At 35.9% G+C, this 23,599-nt stretch overlaps 3 protein-coding genes and 1 long non-coding RNA gene across 13 annotated transcripts; 3 read left to right on the plus strand and 1 right to left on the minus strand.

Moving 5' to 3' along the window:
• Positions 1 to 74: 74 nt before the first annotated feature.
• Rad51D (Rad51 recombinase D) lies at positions 75 to 1,996 on the plus strand. 2 transcript variants are annotated; one of them, XM_076617160.1, is made up of 5 exons: positions 75 to 154; positions 438 to 719; positions 820 to 945; positions 1,011 to 1,221; positions 1,292 to 1,996. In XM_076617160.1, exons 2-5 carry the CDS (start codon positions 673 to 675, stop codon positions 1,784 to 1,786), a joined length of 879 nt encoding a protein of 292 aa, XP_076473275.1. In that variant the 5' UTR covers positions 75 to 154; positions 438 to 672; the 3' UTR covers positions 1,787 to 1,996. The 2 variants fall into 2 exon arrangements, with proteins under 2 accessions (XP_076473275.1, XP_033184558.1); XM_033328667.2 differs by lacking the exon at positions 75 to 154 and having other exon boundaries at positions 413 to 719; positions 833 to 945.
• On the minus strand, positions 1,803 to 22,084 carry Ttd14 (TRPL translocation defect 14). Of its 9 annotated transcripts, none has more exons than XM_033328663.2 (10): positions 21,772 to 22,084; positions 18,227 to 18,294; positions 16,979 to 17,016; positions 16,155 to 16,192; positions 9,812 to 9,928; positions 7,618 to 7,746; positions 7,054 to 7,527; positions 6,759 to 6,966; positions 6,495 to 6,676; positions 1,803 to 2,422 (listed from the first exon to the last, which is right to left on the minus strand). In XM_033328663.2, the coding sequence occupies exons 1-10, from the start codon at positions 21,809 to 21,811 to the stop codon at positions 2,313 to 2,315; spliced, it is 1,404 nt and encodes a 467-aa protein (XP_033184554.1). In that variant the 5' UTR covers positions 21,812 to 22,084; the 3' UTR covers positions 1,803 to 2,312. The 9 variants fall into 9 exon arrangements, with proteins under 9 accessions (XP_033184554.1, XP_033184555.1, XP_033184552.1 ...); XM_033328664.2 differs by lacking the exon at positions 1,803 to 2,422 and adding an exon at positions 4,598 to 4,743 and having other exon boundaries at positions 21,772 to 22,082; XM_033328661.2 differs by lacking the exon at positions 1,803 to 2,422 and adding an exon at positions 4,835 to 6,305.
• Positions 2,194 to 4,683, plus strand: LOC117154039 (uncharacterized). The gene is made up of 2 exons (XM_033328668.2): positions 2,194 to 2,332; positions 2,805 to 4,683. Exons 1-2 carry the CDS (start codon positions 2,250 to 2,252, stop codon positions 3,349 to 3,351), a joined length of 630 nt encoding a protein of 209 aa, XP_033184559.1. The 5' UTR covers positions 2,194 to 2,249; the 3' UTR covers positions 3,352 to 4,683.
• LOC117154041 (uncharacterized) lies at positions 12,930 to 14,191 on the plus strand. The gene is made up of 3 exons (XR_013057969.1): positions 12,930 to 13,290; positions 13,363 to 13,673; positions 13,982 to 14,191. It is a non-coding gene; the product is annotated as an uncharacterized LOC117154041 (long non-coding RNA).
• Positions 22,085 to 23,599: the final 1,515 nt, after the last annotated feature.

Below are 23,599 nucleotides of genomic sequence, written 5' to 3' on the forward strand. Positions count from 1 at the left end.
TCTTCTCACAGAAAACCATAATTATATCTACGATAGATTCTATGTGAATCGTAATCGAATAATAAATGAAATTTTGTATACTTCAAGTTTGTGACACGTTTTTCTGACTCTACTCGACTCTAGTATGCTCAACGAGATGTCCACGTGCGATACGGTACGTACAATCGTAAGAATGACGCTGAGGTCATTTCGGTACTCGGCGCATCATCTTTTGATTGCCTCTGTTACATTTACATTGATCTACGTAGTACGGGAGATAATGATTTAAAATTTTTACCTAAAATTAATAACGAAAGATAGCAAATTTATTAAATTATTTTAGAACGATTATAGATTTTTATACGAATATTTTCAAATTCGATTATGATTAATCATATATATCATGCAAATTGAAAAGTAGGGTTACAATATAAATAATAATCCTAACTTTCCGGAAGTTTGTAAGTTTCAGTTTCAATTAATTTAAAAGGAAAATTACAAAAAAAGATTATAATACAAAAGTAGGAAGTCTAAAGTATGATGTATAGAACTAGCGAATAGCGACAATAACGACTAAAGTACTGATTATCTTAAATATGACAAAACTAAGTGCGGCCATAAATTCAAAATTATCAAGCTCTGTGATAGAACAATTAGAACGTCAACACATTTGTACTATTATACAATTTGTAGATGAAGATCCTGAAAGATTGGCACATTTTACAGGATTATCGTTCAAGGTATATATACAAGATTATTTATAAAAAAAATAATCGTAATAAATATTTCTGAATTAAATTTACTAATAAATAATAATTTTTATAAAATGTTAATTTTAAGGTTAAATTTACAGGACATAATTGAAATTAAGCAAAATATTTTAAAAAGGTTTGGAGGTATGATTAGAAATGCACTTGATTTATTTGAAATGGAACAGAATGATATAATTCCTACTAATTTATCAAGGTATATAAGTATGTTAAATACAAATGGCATTAATTGAGAAATTGATATTGAATTTGATTGATTAGTTTAGACAATCTATTAAAGGGTGGTTTGTATTATGGTCAAATTTATGAAATATGTGGTGTATCTTCAAGTGGCAAATCACAATTATGCTTTGCAATTGCAACTAACATTGCATTGAAGACTAATAATATTGTACGGTACATTGATACAAAAAGGGATTTTTGTGGTTCAAGAATAGAACAAATTTTATTAAAACAGGATTTTAGTAAACAGGTATATATAAATATAAAAATATAATTATGATTTAAAATGCCAGTAAAACACATTTTTATTTCAATTTTAGGTTATAGATGAAACTATGGAACGTATCAAAGTATGCTGTGTATACAGTATACATCAGTTGTTTAAAGTTTTATGCTTGTTAACAGTTAGTTTGAAAGAAGAAGGTGGAGAGTGTCGTACTAGGATTATAATCATTGATTCTTTACCAGGAATAATTTTTAAATTTTGTAAAGATAGAAAAATAACAGTTGCTTTAAATCAGCTAGCAAATATGTGTCACTATATTGCAAAAGAATTTCGTTTGTCAATTATTATTGTTAATTTGATTACTCAGTGGGATGTTGTCAGTGAAGAAGGACCTAGCACAAGTTCAAATGAAAATTATAGTGTAACTCCTACTTTAGGAAAATATTGGTTACATATTCCTAATACAAGACTGTTATTGGAAAAAATTGAACTTGGAAAGAGAAAAATTTCAATTTGGAACAGTTGCCAATTGGAAGCAAACCTTACATGCACGTTAACTATAAATGATTCTGGTATTTCATGTCCATAAATACATCATGTACATCTATAATTAAATATAAGTTTATTATTACTTTGATTTACAAGGATCTTGTAAATAATATAAATAAATATATATACATATATTTTGTATGCTACATAAACTGTTTGCTAAATTATCAATAAGTATGGAACTCATGTTATTCGTAATATATGAAAAATATGTATAAATAAAATAAATTAATTCTATTTTGGCATTTAACCATTAGAATTTTAATATCGATTAATGCGGTAAAACTAATCTGACAGAATATAAAATATAGAATAGACTCGCGTAGTAAACTTTACGTTTACCGCTAATTTCAAAACTACAAGAACGTCGTCAATAACTTCCGGTGACGTTAGATTTCCAGCGTTGCCATATTTTGTGAATGTGGACAGAAGCACAACTGTTTATAATGGTTATATTAGATTAGTGTTTGTTAGAGAATATTGTTAATTAATTGCTAAGAACCATGGCTTCCTTAGTTGCGGATTATGGAACTTCCTCGAGTTCAGAAAGTAGTGGCGATGATATTTCAGACGGTGCCGATAACACGTAAGCTTTTACCCTCATGAACCTGTTTCCCTATTGTTTGTTTTCTCCCTTCCTTCGTATAACCCTTCATAATCTCATAAATTTTGACTCCTAAAACAAATTACATATTATTATGTCATTACATTCTTAACACTGTATTTTGTGTAAATGTATGTTTATTTTTCGTGAAATATATGACTTTATATATTTTCGTCTGAATTGGCGAAATGAAAATTAGAGAAAGTATGTTCACTTCTTAAATTTTACGTTCTACAATATTAATGTGGTATTTTTTTTTTCTTTTCTTTTGCATTAATAATTTTTTAATGTCACGTTTCGATATTAATAAACTAAATGCATAACGATATTCTGCATTTTTTATAGATTAATGTTATTTTTATATTTATATTAATATAAGCATATTAAATCACAGTTAGTAGTTACACATCAGATTGAATTTGTTCTTTGTAATCTGATATTGCCTAACCCTTAGTTTTAAGGAAGAGGAAGAAGAGGATGACGAAGAAGAAGAACATAATGAAAATAATGAAATATGTAAAACAGCTTCCAAAGAGAAACTTCCATTACCAACTCCAGACTTTAATGGTATACCCACGATGAAAACTTCGGTCTTCTCAAATCCATTTGTTGAAGCAGAAAAAGCAAAGAGTGCAATTCTTGAGAAACATGTGAAAATGACGCCGACTCTTGATGATACAAAAATGATAAATGGCAGAAAGATTTGTTGGAACTATAGGAAAGGTAGATGCCGATTTGGTCATAATTGTACCTTTGCACACGATTCAGATTTACATCGTACAGCAGCTGAGTTAGAAGCAATTAGAACACCACAGGAAACAGTTATTTGTCAGACTCAGTATAATGGCCAAGTTCCCATCAATGACGATGATGAGATAGATCAAGAAAATAATCAAATGAATAGACGCAAGAAAAGGCCAGGATTAAGTCAATCTTTAGTACCAAGCAAAAAAGTCTTAAAAATGTACAAAGCACAACAAGCTAAAGCTATTAGTAGATAAATGTAACTGTGTCAAGCATACGAATGATGTTAACATTTAATTAGATGCTCTGAAATGGGAGTAACTTATGATTCATATGCTTTATAACTCAAATGAATTTATACAAGTGAAATTGATTATAAATTGTATAAAAAATGATAATCAAAAAACATGAAATGGTTTATAAGCGAAAAACAGTATAAAAGATTAATAATTTCTTTACATATGAACAAAGGAAAAAAAATAAAACAAATATATGCTTCCAGTAAAATTTTACAAAAAAGATATGACACATGCAGATAATGCCTATTTCTAAATGAATTAAAAGTTTCAGGATGATTTAAATACTACTTAATATTTATAAAAAGAAGCGTTTGTTATGTATATAAAGAATATAGAGTTTAATTGTATAATTAATACTTCCAGGGACCTGTATAAGTGGATCATAATTCATTGTCTTGCATGCAAATAGTTTTATAAATATATTTCTATTTATACTTGGTATTCTTAACTTGCCCATGAAAAAATGATGAAACATGTCTTCTTACTACTTACATTTTGTTATGTAATTTAATTACCTATATGTCTCTCTTTCATTAGAAAGAGGCAGCTATTTGAAAGTTTTCCTGTATCAGAATTCTGAAATATTTACAAGTAACTATAAATAGTTATTCTACCTAGATTGAGATTAGATAGATACAAAATATCACTGCAGCTTTACTAAAAATTTTTTTAGATCCTGTTTAATGTACAGAGCAAAAATTATCTATATGAAAGCGATGTATGTAAAGAAAGGATTACGCGAGTTGTGTACAATATTGTTAATACTTTTTCTTGATAAACTATTTAATCTAGTATCTACCTTAGATACTAATAACACAATATTATAACAATGGTATACCAAAAAAAGAAAAAAACTATAATTACGCTTCCATTATGCATTACTTTTTATATAATGTTATAAGATGTAAAATAAGGCTTTATAATTCTACATGGAACAATGAAACGTTAAATATTTGGTTTCATCGATGTAACGTCACGTAGCTCCCTTTTCACATGATTTATCTGTGTCAGTATTTTTACTAATTTTTTTACTGTGTATTATAACACACTGTGTGTGTATACTGTCTACTTCCTATATACATAATTCGTATTTCATTAAACTTCAGCAATATATTAAATACGAAAAAAATTAATTTATTAAACCAGAAAATGAATGTGAAGTCCGAAAATGCCTATATGTCGGAGAATGTAACACAAACACAGGTTTACGACTTTCCTTCTTTATTTTATATAGCAATAAGTTTATGAAAGGAAATTTTTCGAAAGAGCAATAAATTACAATGACCAAGATATTACTAGTTTTTATCCTTCTCCTAGCTGTACCATATGAAAATCGGTATAAGTTTCAATCTGCAAAATAAAATGATAATAAATTACTTGGCTTATACGAATAATTTGAAAGAATGAAAAAGAGAAGGGGTATATCAAAATGGGTAAAAAATGATAGGCACATGACATTTTATTAGACAATCATGGGTACAATATATGAATTCAGACCAATTATATATGGCATAAGTGCATTGATAACTGATTATTGCATCTTTCATTGAAAATATATATTTATATATCATTTTTTTCACTTCTGTGACTGAACATCTCACAGGCACTTTGTCTCTAAATAATAGTAAAGTTTGTGACAAATGTTTTTATGTAAAATATATATATATATATATGTATATGTATATATATATATATATATATATATATATATATATATCTTATAACATATTTTATGTTCATTAAGTTATGTTCAATGAGAAAACAATGTTTGCTGATAAATTAAATAATAAAATGAACGTTCTTCATAAGGGACTACAATATAGAAATCGATATTTTTATTTAACCCAACAACATTTCCAATAAATTAATTAATCATACTTTTCATAGTTACTCAACGATATTATTCATCTAAAGACAAGTCAAATATTAGATTTATGTCAGTATTTTACAAGACACCACTAATGATTAATTTATTTGTAAAATTTATGTCTATAGCAGGGACCAAAGTTTTCCGTCTACAGTACTATCCATAAATTTAAAGTTGTTCACATTAGTGCAGAGCGTTACTTTTCTATTGAGATAATGTTAAATATTTCTAAAGGAAAGTATACTTCATACAGATCGTTTGTTCTTGAATAATTACATAGCTCCATACGTGTTTTGTATGCTATGTATTACATGTGTTTTGTATCACAATTATTCATAGTAATATTCTTAAATAAAGAGTTACTACGGTACTCTAGATAAAACACACAACGAAGCAAGGAGATGAAAAGTGAAATGGAGTGATTTAGATGTAAAAATGCTTGGTATATTAATCGACATCATTTGTTAAACAAATTGGTAAAAAATAAGTTACAGTCGAATTATTAAGTACATTTCGCATTGGTACCTTCAAAGTGTGCACGCAAGATTAATTAAAAAATAGGTATTATAGTTTGTAAGTTTCGTATCGTTTGTCATTTTCGTATTGCCTAGGAAATTTTAGATCGAGATAGCAGCTGTCAGTGTCAATAAAATATTTTGTTTCTTTTTAGAATTGTGTTATTTGTCCCTTATCATTGCCTAATGTATTTATACCGTCGTGTTTTCACATCGTTTCGAAACCTGCTCTCATTACACCTCTTCGTACTTTTTCGTTTTAAGGATCGTCATTTAGTGTTTCGTAGGACTACCGCATTCTTGACTATTGCTTTTTATACTATTTTGTTCGGCAAATTTCACGATACCATTCGTAACACCGTAGACACCATTCTGTACGCCATTTACAACTTTATCTACACTATTTATAACAACGTCCACACCATTGACTCTACAACGATCAAGTCCATTTACTGTTTTTTTAACCGATGTATCTTTCGCTTCCGAAGAGCAAGTACTTTTTGTTTCTGTTGATCCAGATTCCGTTAAGCCTGCAAGAGCGTAATCTGTGCAATTTAAAAGAAACTGATCAAACAAGAAAGACAATCAAAGACAGATCTACGCGAAAAAGAGTGTATCAAACGACTTTCTCGATATATCTTTTTCATTAAAGAAATACGCGTAATTTATTAGTTACGGATGTCTGTATAATTTAATGGCAAACGATATTCGATACGTACCTTGCAAATTATGGCAGAATTTATTCGTATTGTTCCATTCTTCTCTTAGACTGAGATTGAACATACTGTAATCCGGGTTTCCAGTGACCTCTTTTTCGATTGTCAGGAACTGTGGTAATATGTTCTTAAGCTCGTCTCCGGACAATGCTGTGTACGTTTCAAGCAGCATCAATCCCCGACACCTGTAATCATATTAGACACATTTATCTATATATATAATAAATTATTTCGTTACACGATTGCGCGTGATTTCTTAACTCTCACCTTGGATGAGCGGGTTCTCTGTATATATCTAATTGGAAATACTGATTGTTGATGAGGAAACATCGTCGACGCTTGAAGATGGTGAAATGCGAGTCATCGCGTTGAGCGAGCATATTCAAATAATCTCGATGAGTCAATTGTGTTTTTACTTCGATCACTTGGCCGCACATTTTTGGACGTCGAATTGTATGAATGTAAGACCAGTGACCTATCAACGTAAATTTATACGTGATTACGCGTTATCGATACAGACGTGTTGGCATTGTAAATCTCAAATAGTAACTGTCTCGCGAACCTTTTTGCCCGCGTTTACGCAGACGAGCCTGCATCTTCGGATTGTTACTTTGGAGGTAGTTATGGACGACATCAAAGTCCTGGAACGGCGGGAACCCAGAGTCCGCCGGTAAAGGACCTTTGACAAGGAACTTGACTTTTCTGCTACTTGCTCTCAATCTGTCTCCGGTATCGATACCCAGCTTCTGGCACACGCATTCGATCATACGACAGAGTTTCGTTTCGAAGTCCTGCGAATTGTCTATCACATCGAAGTAAGGATGCCCAACCCAGGCGGCCGCCGCTTTATAATCGAGTTCTCTGGCTACCACGACGCCTTCCGAACGACACGCGTGATCTTCCGTCGAGTAGAATTCCTCGGCGCCGTTTGCTGCCGAGACCATATGGATGATCTGATTGTACCTATTGTCTCGCAGCTCCACGTTGTTCCATCCGTTCGAAGCCATCATCAATTCCCATTTATCTTTCGATATAACTAAATTAAAGAAGAGAAAGATCTGGTTTAACTTTGATTCGTAAAGGACCAGAGGAAAAGATAGGCAGCATAGTTATTAATATCGCTCACATGCAGAGGCATCCATGGCACCACGATCACAGATAATAAGACAATTTCGCGAACAGCTGTCACCCAGCTGGAAGAACGTATTCTCTATCTGTATCATCGTGCGCAGAAGATTCTCTTGAAATTTGAACGCTGAAACAGAATAACATAAATCACGTACAATTTTAGATCGGTCAATGCGAAACAAGTTATAGTTTCTTGTTTCTACGAGTCAACTTTTACACGCTACCTGGCTGATCGGTAACTACGCAACAATTACTTTTTCCGTCTTTGCAACTGTTTACGTAATCGCAAGCCATGAATTAATTGAACGTAGGAATTTATTAACACATTTGCACAATTGCATTGATAAGCGATAATGATCGTGTATTTTTCTCAACGAATGATCATATGCGTAACGATATGCTACTACGAGCGTAACACGGTGATTAATTTAAATTTCTTCGAAGTAGCGTGCTCGTTAACTTCTATAGGTATTTCAAGTCCTCTCGTTTCGACGTCGTTCAAAGAAAAAAAAAAAAAAAAAGAGAGAGAAAAAAAAAGGTAAATATCAAGCACGAGGTTGATGCTATATTTTACGTGAAAATTATCTTAATAGTTCGCGTAATAATCAACGCGCTACTAACTAAAGCGATTAGGATCGATCGTATCCAAGAACAAATCACAGCCTTATCTAATCGAGGTCAACTGCCAAGAGCTTCGATACACGATTCTTTCAAATAACTAAAATCGCGTTATCGCGAGAGCCGATAAATCAAGTGCAATTAATAGTAGCTCGAAAAGTTTTGCAATTGTCGAAATAGGAAATACGAGGATCGAAGTTGGCTCCCTTAACAACATCTTTCGAGCATCTCTTTCCTTTCCTTTTCTTTTTTTTTTTCTTTCTTTTTGTACAGACGATACTCCAGATCTGTTTATGTACGCGTCTCACAGTGTTTTATCTACATGTATATTTCTAGGTTTCTCGCATCTTGACCCAAAGTCAAGTTGGCCCAGCTGATATCTGGTACGGTGCACGTATTCTTTTGCAACGAAATCCACCACAGACAAACAAGTTTCGCATTAGTCGTTGCTTGCACGCATCTGCCAGAGATGCGACGCATCGTTTTAGACGGGCCAGACGGGCCAACCGGCTGCTATTACTGCGTGTATGCGTGTGTGAGTTCTTGTCACGATAGGTTCTCGTTATCGAAACGGTGAGAAAAACTCCAATTAACGGAATGATCGTCCGCAGGCTTTGACGGTGTTCGATAATCGTTCGAAACGATTGGCGTTTTCGATTATCAAGCCGTAACCAGATTCAGCATTTCCCAGTATCAGCGTCGTGAACGCGTCTTCGTCTCGACGCGCGCGGTTCCACGAGCATAAAACAATCGCGACTAATGGTCCGTGGGACGTCTTTATGATTTAACGGATGAACGACGACGAATATCGTGGATATCGTGCGTGCAATTAATAGCATCGAACGTCTGCATACGTTTATTAGCAACGGGCTATTACGCTCCCGAAAGTTAATAGAATTAGCAAGGAGAGCCGACAAGTACATACGAGGTTGATCTTTTATCACGGAGGAACGTACTTTCTTAAATTCTTCTTTCGATGTATAAGTACATCGATTAAAAACGCTCGAGCAAGGTTTCTGTACACGTACACGAATATGATCCAAGTATACAGGACGAACGAAAGTAAAAGTTCGGAAGGAAATGCTGGACGGTGTATGCGATGAGAATGCTCATACCTAATTTACCAAGAGTGGCACAATGACACGACTCGATCGGTCGTACAGGCGGATTTCTAGCAGCAGGGATCGACACGAATCGCTCTAGCAAGGCGACCGGACGGCGAGCCTCTTTTACTTTCGACAACGTTAAACAGCGTACAGAGATTACCGCTTCCGAGAAGTAAATACAATTATCGGGTACCAATGATCGCGTTGTTCCTGTAACTACATACGGTGCATAGAATTACAGACATTACACGAACACGAGCAACAGAATTCGATAAAACGAGAAAAGTGGGTTACCGACAACGGAGAAATACCGAGAAACGAATGTCGAACGAACGTCTTTAGGATGGTTCGGCGTGTAATCTCTGTATTTGCCAGCTTTTTCGTTACGTTCGTGGTGAAAATAAAAGATAGGCAAACTTTTTTTCGTCTGTGTCGCTTTTAAAAACGGGGGCACTTTCTAAAACTCACCCTCACCAGAGTCAACTTCCAAGATCTCCGGCCACCTTGCTTCGCCTTTGTCCGACCTGTTCCTGTAATGTCGCTGCGAGGACTTCGTAATCGAAGGACGCGACCCGGATCCCTTTGCTAGAACCAACCGACCTTGAAGACACTTCCAGTTCGATAAGCCTCTGTTGTCGTGTATTCTCCCCCTCCCCCACCTTCTAGCCGCTTTTCCTTTTTCTCATGCACGGTTTAATTAAATCGTGCCAGGACGATCCATAGTTACGCGTTATCCGCGATCTTCCACCTGTCCCTCCGCATTGAAATTGCTCGACATTTTGCACGCAAACTCGTCTCCACGCGATACCGAGCGTTGCGATTCCCCTTGCAATTAGTTTCTTTTAAGAAAATTTCTCTAAATACACGAGCGACGTTACCAGTTGCTTTTGTATTTGCGAAACTTTCGTTACAAACGTATAGTTCGTCAACGTTCGATCTTCTACGCTATAGCCTGGTTCGAGTTGGTCGTCACGTGCTTGAACTTTGAGCGAAAGAGCCAATTTCTCGCAAGCACGATTCTGTGTAATAAATCACGGTTAAGCTTTCGAAGGATAAAATAGCTGGTCGAGGGTTGAAATCGAGGAGCGAGATTTACTCGGTTCTGCGCGTCGACAAATACGACGAAAGGCAATTGCTGCGTCGACAGACACGTGGGCTCGATAAAAAACACTGGAAATGTATCGCACGCCAGTGGATAATGTTTCCATGCGTTGGCGAAAAAAGAACGAAGGATACGAGCGGTACCAGGCGCTTTCGATTTCAGCTTTCCAACGACGAAAGAAGGAAGACATTCCAATTACGATTTTTAACAAGCTGCGCGAAATTCAACGCATTCTCAACAACGCAGTAATCATTCGCGAAGGTTTCTATCAAAGGAATTGCACGATCGAAAATCGAGCAACATCTGCATCATTTATGTTTAATAATCGCGTCGGATAGAATGTTCTTTCTTTTTTTTTTCTTTTTTTCTTAAATAAAGAGAAGGGATTTAGCCGTCAGTTAACGAAATTTTTAATGTAATTTTCTCAAGTACGACGCAGATAGAAAAATCTACATAACTGAATATACATTAACTATTTCACGATGCGTCAACACTCTTTTACTGATCGCGCAAATTCATTCGGCTCGCGCCAGCTTGAGATATCTTGTCATAACCAGAAGACTTGTTAATTGTAACCGGTTGTTATTAATTCTTGGGTGCAGCTCGACATTGAAACAATTACTGCCGCTCCACTAAATTCACAGCAAAAAGACGAAAAAAATGTTTTGCGTTGTTTGCGTATATGAACTTGTACGACGCGATAGCGTATCGATATTTCATAAGCTACATTTTTGTCGTTTCATTTGCATACCCAATTACACTTCATTACCGCGAACTGTTTAAGGCTTAAGTGTTTCTGGTCGGAACCGGAAAGCGTTAACGCGTTCGTGTCTTATCAACCATATCCTATCTGGCGTACGAAACTTCGTAGGAAAACGAAAGATGAAATTTTGTGTAAGAACAGACACGGAAGAAGTTGATCGATCAACGAACGGTGCGGTTCTTTGACGACTAAATTATTTTTTGTGAACATCGTGCATGAAAAAACGTTGCGTTTCGAGCGTATACTTAAATCGTTTGAAACTGTGGCTCGTTTCATCGCTTTTCCGCTACGCTCGTTTAATCATCTTGACGAGCCGACGAGTTCGCAACGACATTCGACGCGCCTCTTTGAAACATAATTTCATTTCCACATCAACTTTGATCCGCGAGAGGTTTGACGTTTCAAAAGCTAACGGGAAGCGATGTCTTTGGAGGTCCTTTTCTTGACCTTTCTTCCGACTCTCGTTTTCATTCGAGTCTTTGACTTTTCGCGGAATATGTTAAACCTACTAATCGGTCGATGTTGCGTTAACGCAACGTTTCGTTTGTAGCTTGCTTTCAATCGGTTTACTATTCCACCTTTATCGGTTTAAAATTCCACTTTTTAACATCGTAACCGTGAAAGATTCCAAAGATTTCCTCCATCCTACAGTTTCGTGAAATTTAAAGAAATTGTAACGCTTATAACATTGCGATAAACTACTGCTCGATCCATAACGGATCATAGAAGAGACAAAGCTCGTAACGAATTCTTTATTCCCATCATCTTTAACATATCTTGTCAGTTATCGTCTCTGACAAATATGTTTTGTGCCCTACCGTTTGCTGCAATAACGTACGATACAAGGAGGACTGTTTTGGAAAAGGGGTGAAAAAAAGGGGAAGAAAGAAGCCGAGGCGATTGGCCAGACGCGAACTCATAATATGTAAAAGCAAATTGGCGTTAAGCCAGAGAACGGTGCGCGTACCCTAACTACGATAGAGGGGAACTGACAATCGAGTGGACAGCGTCGAATATGAATTTATTAATAACCGGTGCTCGGTATAACGAACTTCTTACGAAGTGTCTGATACATCGGAGAATATATGGAACGCACTTCGTCACAATCGACCTACATTAACCAATGAACGTTGGTTCTATCGCGCGTATCGATACCAGCGAATAATGATAAACTGTAATGACTTCAATTACGGCCTACCACGCTCATTTACACCATTTCCCTTTGTTATATTTCACGTACGGATAAACAAAAAAATGCATCAATTATCATTCTTTGCTCGATAGCGTAAATGCGATATAAGCGTAAGAAGAAATCGTGCTTGACGATGGCAACGAAAATCGACAAGCATTATAAGTACAATTCGATGAATCTATTTAAAGAAGAAGCCAAAAGGAGGATATAGTCGTATGAAGCCCGATTTGTATCGGTGTTTCAATGCCACGGATCAAACCCGACAAATACAATTACATAAAAGCACGTAAGACAGGCTGAAGCAAACACATGCTTCACATGAAACAAAAATTTTAAAGAGCTTTAGTACTTGGTACTTGGTACTTTAGTACTTGGTACTTAGTACTTGGTACCTTAGTGCTTTAGTACTTGGTACTTGGTACTTTAGAGCTTTAGTACTTGGTACTTTAGTACTTGATGCTTTAGTACTTGGTGCTTTAGCACTTGGTACCTTAGTGCTTGGTACTTTAGTACTTAGTGCTTTAGTGTTTTAGTACTTGGTACTTAGTGTTTAGTGTTAGTGTTAATAGCACGAGACTTAAAGGACAGTGTTGTCTCTGTTACAAAAACACGCACGTTTCATGTTAATTGGTGAAGTAACTTTACATGCGAGAACGAAACACGATGCACGGGGAGAATTGGAGCAGTTTGGAATGCAAATTTCTAAGTGGTGTTTGCATCGAGAACTTGGCGTTGGTCGTTGGATCGCCAGGTACATAGTTACCATCCGGCGACTCTTTCGCATCGAAAAACCTGTTGGAAGCTTCGAAGACGATGGAACTGGTATTTCAATTTCATATAGGATGAAGCAACGAATCTGGCAAGAAATAGCGGATGATACGTAACGACTGGTACGTTTTACAAGAAAATACATAGGAAGACGTGTTAAATAAATAGCAGTAACGAGAAATCACGAATTTCAGGCTAGGCACGTTGCCTTTGACAAAACTCTGATCCCAATTTTCCGTTACGTAATTCTTTTCGGGTGGTATATTATTATCTCATGGTTAATCTCGTAGGGTGTGCAAATAGAATGGAAAATATGTATAGATCGATGTGACACCTGGTTGGATCAGTTGGTCGCTTTAATCGATACGTGAACGAGCATTTTGAATTAATAATTGATAATTATAGCTTAATTTACGTGGGATTTACGTGGAAGATGAGAAACGCATAGCTGTGGATTGCGCTACAAGATGACGAGTTGCGGACGAATAAAATGGTTGGGACAAAGGTAAAGCGAGAAAGGTGAAAGAAATATTACCGTGGTATCTTTTGCGTTATTTTAAGGCAAATGTGCTCCACTATCGCGATACTCGGGTGTATACAGCTGTCTGGTACAATTCCACGCAAAAAGCTTTAAAAAATCTTTTTGTGGTAATTCTTTAGGATAATTGTAGCCTACAAAACCGTCGCGATAATATAATCGTGTGTATTACGTAACGAAAAGCGACTTAGCAGTTCTGCTTGCAAGAAAACGTCCTATCGTAATCCAGCTATCAACCATTTATCAGAAACATATAAATGCTTTTTTGTAATTAGGTATGAACGATTAATCGCATAACAAGTAGGCTCGCACAAGGAGGCACCTAACTGACCTATCGAAGAAAAGTTCACTATCCAGAATGGAACAGGGATGCTTTGTCATTGAAATAATTATAGAAAGCCCACGTTTCAAAGAAGACTTTGTATTCATGGCCGCTCCATAGAAGACTCTTTTAAATACGTACTTATATTTTGTCAAGCAGTCGAGATAACGATGTTTATAATATAATCAATAATTAGATAATTAACGATATACTTCTTAATGATATACTGTTTTATGTTGATAAACTTCCTCGTCAGGTCAACGACAAATATTTTCGATTCTAACAAAGTACACACATATGTATCGTACATAAATCTCGAAAGATCTCGACTATTTTCTCGTCGTCTTTGAACGTTTCTCGGCGGAAATCAATTATTTTTGTTTTCTTTTTCTTTTATTCTTGTTATTTCTCTCTACTTAGTTACCCATTGAATAACGAGCGAGTTCAGAACACAAGGATCGTGTCGTGAAAAACACGGTCTGCATCTCGTGACTCGATCGCGTTTGCCACTTTGCGAGAATCTTGGCAAGTCGCCGATTTTGATTTTACGCAATCAGCGAACGTTATACATTGGCCATTCTTCTTTGGCCCATCCGCAACCAACTGTATGAATTGTTCTGTTTTTAATGTACGCGAAATCCTTTGCTTTTTTAAAGGTTTCCCCTCACGGCTCTAAAACTAAATCATTTTCTACGTCGTTTCACTCGCTTCGACGTTTCGGCGAAGTATTTGACAGAAACTCGATGATGGAACACCGAGTGACGTAGACTGACGTAACGTTGCGTAATTCGACGTGAAACAGCCTCACGTTGGCAAAAAATTGCAATTTCGATCTTTGACGATCATCGACTGCTACGAACGTTTGTTCGGTTGCAAATACGCTTTGTTACCGAATCGTCGGTCTTCTTAACGAACGATACTGCGAAAAAACAGTGTTCAAGGTAATCCGATCTGATTTTCTCGTAACCGGTCACGTATTTTGACAAACACGATCCGATGAGTAACCATAGGCTTCGTAATAATAATCACAAATATATTTTGCAAAAGATCAGAATTATCAGCTTTTTTTTATATATGTCGTAAAAAAATACACGCGCTTTTATCTGTTTCCGGTCCTGTATTTGAACAAATATCGTTGATAAACACCAAGAGACTTCGTAATGTTGATTTCGTTTCGACGTTTTTCAAAAGTTCGTTCTTTCCCCGTAAATCGTACCAGCGCTCTTATCGTTTCGCGCCATTTCCATCTCTGTCACATTTTGCGCGGTAAAAACGCGGTTGTGTTTTAAACGGATAGATTTGACGGGATTTACGTAGCACGCGACTTAAGGCCAGCACCGACGAGCCAGGTAATTTGAGATTGTCATTGAACATGGATGGCTTCTTCGGACCTAATGGAAAGTTTCGTCGATGACAGTCGACGCATACGCAATGATATCAATACTTAAGCGGCAGCAAGGGGTAAAACGAGAGGGCATGAGAGGTACTCGTGCAGACCAGCGATCGATACCGCCATGACATTGTGTCTCTCCGCGTATCCGCTCTACCATAATCGCAAGATAACCGCGTTCAAAATCCGCCACGAACTTCCATCTTCGTCGTAAATTCAGATTTATTAACTCCAAGACGTTTTACAAATAAGACAGTTCGTTAGTCGATGTTTTAGACTTTCCCGTACAAGCTGTACAATGTTTCAGCGAAGAAATAAATCGGGGAAAATATTAGGATCTCCGCGATTCGTTATTCTGCTTTTGAGTTTGATTCATTCTAGATACGGTTAAAGTTTCGTAAGGCGATTCACGGATATACCGGGCTTCTATGTTGTTTCGCGAAGGCCAGAACGCGCAGATGTAATAAAAGCGGCCAAGTATAAATTTTGTAGCCGGGTAACGTTTCCTTTCTCGTGGAAGCCTCGTAAACGCCTTGTTGCAAGTACTTTTTTATCAGCACCGTAAACTCAGACCGAGTCTTGCGAAGTTGCGGATACCAACAAGAGGTCATAGATAAATGCATAGTAGATAAAACGCGAATCTAAAATACGGTAGCTCGGAATACGCGGATACGCGTGTTCAAAACGAGACTAAAGCTAGAGGTCGTTAGAAAAGGAAAAGTTGAAGTGAACTTACCCTCTTCGGCGTTCAGGTCTGAAAACTTTATGCCGCCGCTGAAATGGAAAAAGCAGACGAGAAATGAAACAGTTGTTAAATTAAAGTTAGAGAAGTGGAGAGAATTTTGGAGAATTCTGTTCGTTCATCGGCCAGAATTTTTCCTCCCTATTAGATATATAGTACAGTCGATGTTACTCCGTCACGAGTGTTGTTTTTCTAAAGAGTCGTGTACCGGCATGCCAATGTCTCGGCCAGAATAGAATTGTGCGCGACGCGTATATTCGTTGAACTGTTTCTGTAATGTATACGTAGCGTTCTTTCGAATCGATTGATTTTACCGTTGATGAATCATCGTTTGTCACGATCGGAGTTTATAGCAACTTCCATCGACTGCCGTTCCGATCGTTGACAAAGGATCTAGAAGCACGTTAAACACCTATTGTATATTCTTTCGTGACGAATAGGATCGTGAATCTTTCTTACGCTGTCGCGATTATTACGTTTATTAGTACGGTTATGTGGAACGCCTTAATTAATCAATAATTCTATGACTGGGCAGTGGAAGGTAACGAAGTAAGTTCTCAACGAAAGCTTGGGCTTACGAATTAAAGCGATTCCTTGCGCATGGAAAGCCTATCCATTTCCATCAATATCCAAGGACGTTAAAAGAACGCAATTTCGCGAGTTCTTTTATCCTAAGAGATCGAGGGAAACGAGGAGAGACCGGATGGTTTCCCAAGCAGATCGAATCGGCTTCGGATTCGTATCGAAAACTTTCGTTCTTCGGTTACGTTCGTTCCCTTTCTCTGCGACTATAAATTTGTTATCGTGTAATTGCATACCTGAGCAGCACGGTCGCTGTCTCGGGAACACGGAACACCTGAAAAAGAAGACAACCAGCGCTCTATCGAATCCACATCGTAAGGTGATGATAACCCCAAAATCAGTTCGCATATTCGATTCATTCTCTTTTTCTCATAATTCGCTTTTTTTCATACCGTTTATCTCAATGGAATACGATTTAGCTCTTATTGCTAGCGTTGCTACGTGGGCGAGTAATCTCGATGGAGTAGAAAATCTTTATTAACAAATTTTACAAGACGAAAGAGTTATGTATGTAAAAACATGTACACGGCGATCCCTTTGTGCGTTGTTAGATATATATGTCGGAGATGAAGGACATCGGGACCTTTCTTTAGAATGTTCGGAAAAACCAAATACTCCAATTCGGATGTTTACGACAACGACGTTTAAACGATAAACGAAGAAATAGCTATGCAGGTACTTAAGGTTTATGACGATGGGTTTGGGCTCGAAGTGACGTAATGAGTCACCGAACGTACCTACGGTCACGGGAGGGACGTGTAATAACGGAAGTAAAAAATAGTTGTGCAGCTCTCCTCAAAAACAGAGAATGCCCCAAGGAGTGGAAAAAGGACTATATAAGGTCAGTTTCATTTGAATTACGAGTTAGTTAGTTAGTTAGTCGTTGGGCGAATTGCTGATTGAGTTATCGAGAGAGTTATCCGAATCGTGTATTACGATGGTACTCGTCATCCCGTGGACCGTGGGTACGTTCGGTGGCTCATTATGTCACCTCAGAGCCCAAACCCATCGTTATAAACCTTAAGTACCCGCATAAATATTTCTTCGTTTATCGTTTAAACGTCGTTGTCGTAAACATCTGGATTGGGGTATTGTGTTTTTCCGAAAATTCTAAAGAAAGGTCCCGATGTCCTTTCATCTCCGACGTATATACAAGTTTCATTGAACGAACCGGCTAACGCGAGAAGATTAAACCAAGTAAACTTTATGTCCTGGACGATCCGAAGAAACAAAATTAGATAAATGGATTTGCTTGACGGATTTGTATAACTCAGTTTGGCTATATATGTGTGTGTACATATATATAGACTTTAATTAATCAAAAGCTACTGAACTGTTTGGGGTGTTTTATTCAGACCGAATCATCGGTCAAAGAGATAGGCTCACGTAGAAGGAGAACTCATGGGATCCTTTTTTCACAGGGTTGTTATAAACCCCTTTGTTATACGTAAAGCGGAATGAAAAACAGAGCGAAACATGCCTACCTTCCAACCCATGTTCTCGAAGAACGTGCATAGCCGTGCCTGTCCGGTTGTTTTACCACCACAAGGTCCTGAAACACAAAAGGGGAAAAATTCTTTAGCCACCTCGCTCGTTTCTTTATCTCTCGGCCGAGAATCCCGATCTCGGCTACTTTTGCGTCTCGTTATTATTCGTGAGACGAAGATCAGACGAACGACATTAAAGAAATTATGCGATATTAACCATTTTCATTTCGATAGATAACGGCATATCGATAAAAATAAATGGAAAAAGTAGGACTTAAAGCACAAAACTTCTACCTTCTTAGATTAAACTATCGTACTTGGAACACTATTCTAAAGAAAATTCTATTTTATTCGCTCACTTTAAAGTAATATGTCGCAAAGGTCACGAAAATGAAAATTAAAAATGTTACCAAAAGTTGGCCCGACTTTGAGAGACGAACAAATGCGGAAGGAAGGAAAGAAGAAAAACTGCCTGCTCGAAGATAAAATTACTTTTATTACAAACAATTATAATAAATTAACGACATAAATTAGAAAAAATGAATGATAATACCAGTGAAATCATAAGTGTGACTAATTACTCCTCCAAAATAGGATTAGTACTATCGCTTGCTTTGATCATAATACATACCGCATTGATATGTGTGATCTGTCGATCAATCTTCGCAGTGATATTAGAGGCTGATGTCGCTTGTGTGTCATCCATAATGCTGACCGCGTGTATGAAATGAAAACAAGAATGTGAGAATGAGAATGAAAACTCCTGAATCGGACTAGTCGACAGATCATACATAACGGTATTTAGCATAATCTAACAATACGATAGTAAAACTCCAATCTTAGATTCGCTATCAATTTTCAGCTGAAAGATACAAGAACATGATCATGTACCTTTACATGCTTTAAAACTACTATGAAGTCAAACGAGACAATGTTATCTTTGAAACACTAGCCGCGTTGTGTTTTAAGACGTTGCCAGATTATAAATATTTATTTTAGACTATCTCGTTGGTCATGGTATGAAAGAAATAGTATTCGCTCGTTACAGTTGTTATGAAAATTATTATTGCTTCAATCACTTTTTTAAATCTTCTGATTTTTTTGATGACAAAATTATCATGAATGTGATCTGTAATTACCCATTATTATGATTTCATCAGTATTACCGTTAATTTTTCTTGTTTACTATCCATCATCAATTTATTATAACTTATTTCTATATAACAAAGATAATTAATTTTGAATAGACGGTCCTGTCATTTCTTTTCACTCAATCTTTTCCTTTTTGTTCTTCCTCCTTTGTTGATCTCTCAAGGTCAGACCAGCTTTTAGCAGTATTTTTAATTTGCATTTTTCGTGACTTTTCGACATACAATTTCGATCTATATAAAAAGACCCTGCGTGATTTTATCATCAATTGAATAGCCTGACAGATTAGGTTTAAAAAGTCAAGTATTTTAGATAAGAAAACTATTTATTTTAAATAAATAAGATTTACTATTTCGAGTTATTATTGCGTTTAGGATAGCACATAGCATTTCGTTATTTATTAGACACGCGATAAATTCAACATTAAGATTCGTCTGTTTTATGACACCGACTTTCCGTATGTTTGAGCATATTTATCGCTGTTGCTCCGAGCAGTGTTGGCGAATGAAACGATCCGCGGAGATTAAAAGACGCTCCCCGAGATATGAGATATGATGCATTCGAGATACATTAATGCACCTCAAGTGCATGCAATCGACGAATACTCCGCGTGCAATTGGCTGGCCGTGCGCTCATTGACTCGTAATTGGTTCAAATTGTCACTAATACGATAAATATGACTGATGATGACATCATAACGCGATACATAAGAATGTTTGATGTCCGTTCTTTGGATTTGTGTTCATTGGCCAAACGCTGTCGGTAAAAAAGTTCGAAAATGTGCGGGTAACACACTGGTCATTGAATGAATTCTACGAATATTTAATTTACTTTAAAATATGGGAAATATCCAAAATTGTACGTGTAACGATATATCGGAGTGTTTTATTATGGACGTAAATGTAAAATTACGATTATGTGCTCGAGTAAATCGATAATCATTGATTATGATTTATTCATAAAAATGTTATCTCGCAGAAACATATCTTTTATTGCTACTGTGTATAACATTCGTGTAATTCCTGATAAAATAATTGCACGCTGAACACTCATCGACGGCTGACATCGTGGATATAAGAAAATGTCGTTTACAATTACAAACAATTGTAAAGACTAATCGTGTTTATATACCAGCGCAAAACGTTTGATTCAAGACTATCGAACCAGATGAAGGAGCCGATCATTGATCATCGTGATCTTTTATTTACGAAGGCTAATAATTCTAGAATAGTCGCTCTATTTCTGACATCAAGTTTTCTCTGTTCAATTAGTCCTTGTTTTAAGTTACATAAAAAGGAAAAATAAAAAGTAAGTTGCTGATGTATATATACATATAATGTACAATGTGTTTGAAAAACCATTCAATATGCATATGGTATATAAGACACACCATACTTAGTAAAAAACCTTGGTAAACGTACGTCGAAAATTCAGCCATTTCTAAGATATAAAGATTTTCTATCTAGCATTATAATTGACTTACTACTGACTTTCCGACATTTACATTTGGCATCTTCTTCTTGATAGAGTCGCGAAATATGGAATGGTTTTTTCTGAACACCCTGTATAGTCAATGTATATATATGTGGATTTTTATAGAAGTCGTAATTCGACCCTGTATTTTATTTACAAATGTAGAAGTACATAGCACAAACGGGAAAATAAGTTTTTATGCATCATATATTGCTCCGATGCTATGTAAATAATTCGAGATATATGTTTTCGACGAATTAAATATAGCCGGATCAAGTTTGTTTTGTCAACGTTTTTGAAGTAATAGCCGTATTCTATTAAATACAATATTTCGGGTTATTTTATTTCATTTGCTTTGTCTATTCTAAAATCAATTTCAAGTTATCAAATGTGTGTTTTAAGATATTCGTGAAACAGCAGGAAATTTCAAACTGGGTTTGTATAGCTGTCCTTGCGATTAAGTTTGTACGGACTACAAAAAAGGGGATGACTTTCAAAGCACGCAAATTCAATTCGAAATAATGTAATTTCCTTCGTATACCATAGGAATTCAATCAATATTTTCACACCACGGATAAACTCGCAAAGCATTCTACGTGAAACGTGATTGTCACAGCAACGAAACAATGGAAACGAACCACTTTGCGTTTGTTTGTACGTAATAAAAGTTCAGAAATAAATTTCTATAAGTAAAAACTATAGAATCAACGAAAGGATTATAAGGTAGTCAAAACACGTGGTTTCCGCAGACACACGCACAGCTCGCCTTTTTCGTAGATATCTTTGTCGAGATAAATATATTATTCGTTTGAAAATATATGAAAGTATCTATTCAAACGAACGAATGTTTTCGAAACGAAATTACGACGCACGGAATGCATGACAATGAATTGTTTGCTCTAAAGAAAAAAGCCGCTTACCTCCAGTGAGCACCACTTTATACAGACGTTTTTGTTCCATGTTTCAATGAATATTTTTAGAGGTTTTTTTCGCTGATCAAGTCCACGAGGTGTTTCGAGTCGACGTCGATGGACGGATCTTCGTCTGGCACGTGAACGGTGTCTACGGTTACAACGAATACTACATGAAAACTTCACCGTATATTTCGATATATCTCGAAGTTAAATACGTTGGAGACATGGGAATAAAGTGATGATATCTCGACGCAGAAAGATAGCAAACTGCTACTCGAGGAAGCAGACGTCCGCCTTAAAATGAAGCGATTCACGAGTTTGGTTAATCGGGTTATGCTATTCCCTCTGCGTTACAGTCATGCGCGACACGGAAACGTACGAATCTACGACCGCTGCTCACGAAACTACCCGAATAACACTGCACGTTTGTCGCCTTGCTCTATCAGCCGATCACCAATGAATGTTAACTTAAAATTTCGTATTTCGTAAAAATGTTTCCGTCAAAATTGTTTTTCTCCTTTCCTAATCAATATAAGAAAAAAAAATTGAGGAAGATTTTTGAAATTTTAATATCGAATAATTTACGTGATCGAACCGTATTCGTTGACTACATTTAGGTACGTCAGTTATGCTTATAGAAGATGCAATTTTTAACACCTTCAAAGAACGTAATACATTCCCGGACAAAATTATAGCATATGTGTGTTATCTTCTGAGAGGGCAACAAAATAGGCTACTATACGTGTTGCCTCAAACTCGATGTTAACATCTGGCAAAATTGCTCACGTACCAGGTATATCTGCAAACGTTCAGTGTTCGCTGTGTTCTTTAGAAGTGTAAATTTACTTAATTATTGAAAACGAAGCAAGTACCTGCGTTAATAAAACCTTTATGTCAAGGACAGCGATTAACATTCATAAAAGAACGTATTCACTGAAAGGCGTAATGGAGAAGTATTTTATTTACTGATGAAAAAATGTTTGTTATGGACGATCTAGATGAATCTTCGTTTTATTATCATGATTGACGAAAAGAAAAAATGGTGAAAAAGCGATGACAAATGGAGATAGTAGTGATGATGTTCTAAGTCGGAATTGAGTATAAAGGCAAAACCGATTTATGATTCGTTGAAGGGAAAATAAATGTTCAAAAACATATAAATTTAATCTTAACGTATTCAACGAATTACCAAAGGAAATTTATTTTTCAGTGTAGCTATGCTACCGTTCATCAAACTAAAGTTGTAGAAACATTCTCTACGAGAAAATACGACATGACCTTCGCCATGGTTTGCACGTTCCTTAGTTTATATACATATATATAATTGAAAATTATCGAAGAAAACTCATACGTGCTGTATGCAAGAATGGAAGTCAATACGATAATATTTTACAATTAAAAGAATCTACTAAAGTAAAATGGGATAATTTATTCTAGAATACCATCCAAAAACTATACAAATTCTTATCATGGTTGGTCAAAATTATAGAGAACAAAAGCGTTTATAGTCATTATTAATTTTATATTAATTATGATGTCAGTTTTCTTGTTAGGCTAAATATACGTATAGATTTTCTTAATTTGCTATCATTTTCTCCACATATACTGAATGTTGGTAATAACAACTTTATTTAATAACAGATTCCTTTTTTATTATGTACTATATTTCCACTTTGGTGCTGTGATACATATGAGTCTCTGATACATATGAATATTCGCTACATTTAAAAAAGTCTTAAATTGTCTTCGAGAAATTAAGGATAGCACACATGTGTTATCATTTTCTCCGGAACTGTATGTAATGCCTTTTTAAAGGATTTTGCGCGCTAAATTT

Source organism: Bombus vancouverensis, chromosome 3 (assembly GCF_051014615.1).
Source record: "Bombus vancouverensis nearcticus chromosome 3, iyBomVanc1_principal, whole genome shotgun sequence".
Classification (NCBI taxonomy): domain Eukaryota; kingdom Metazoa; phylum Arthropoda; class Insecta; order Hymenoptera; family Apidae; genus Bombus; species Bombus vancouverensis.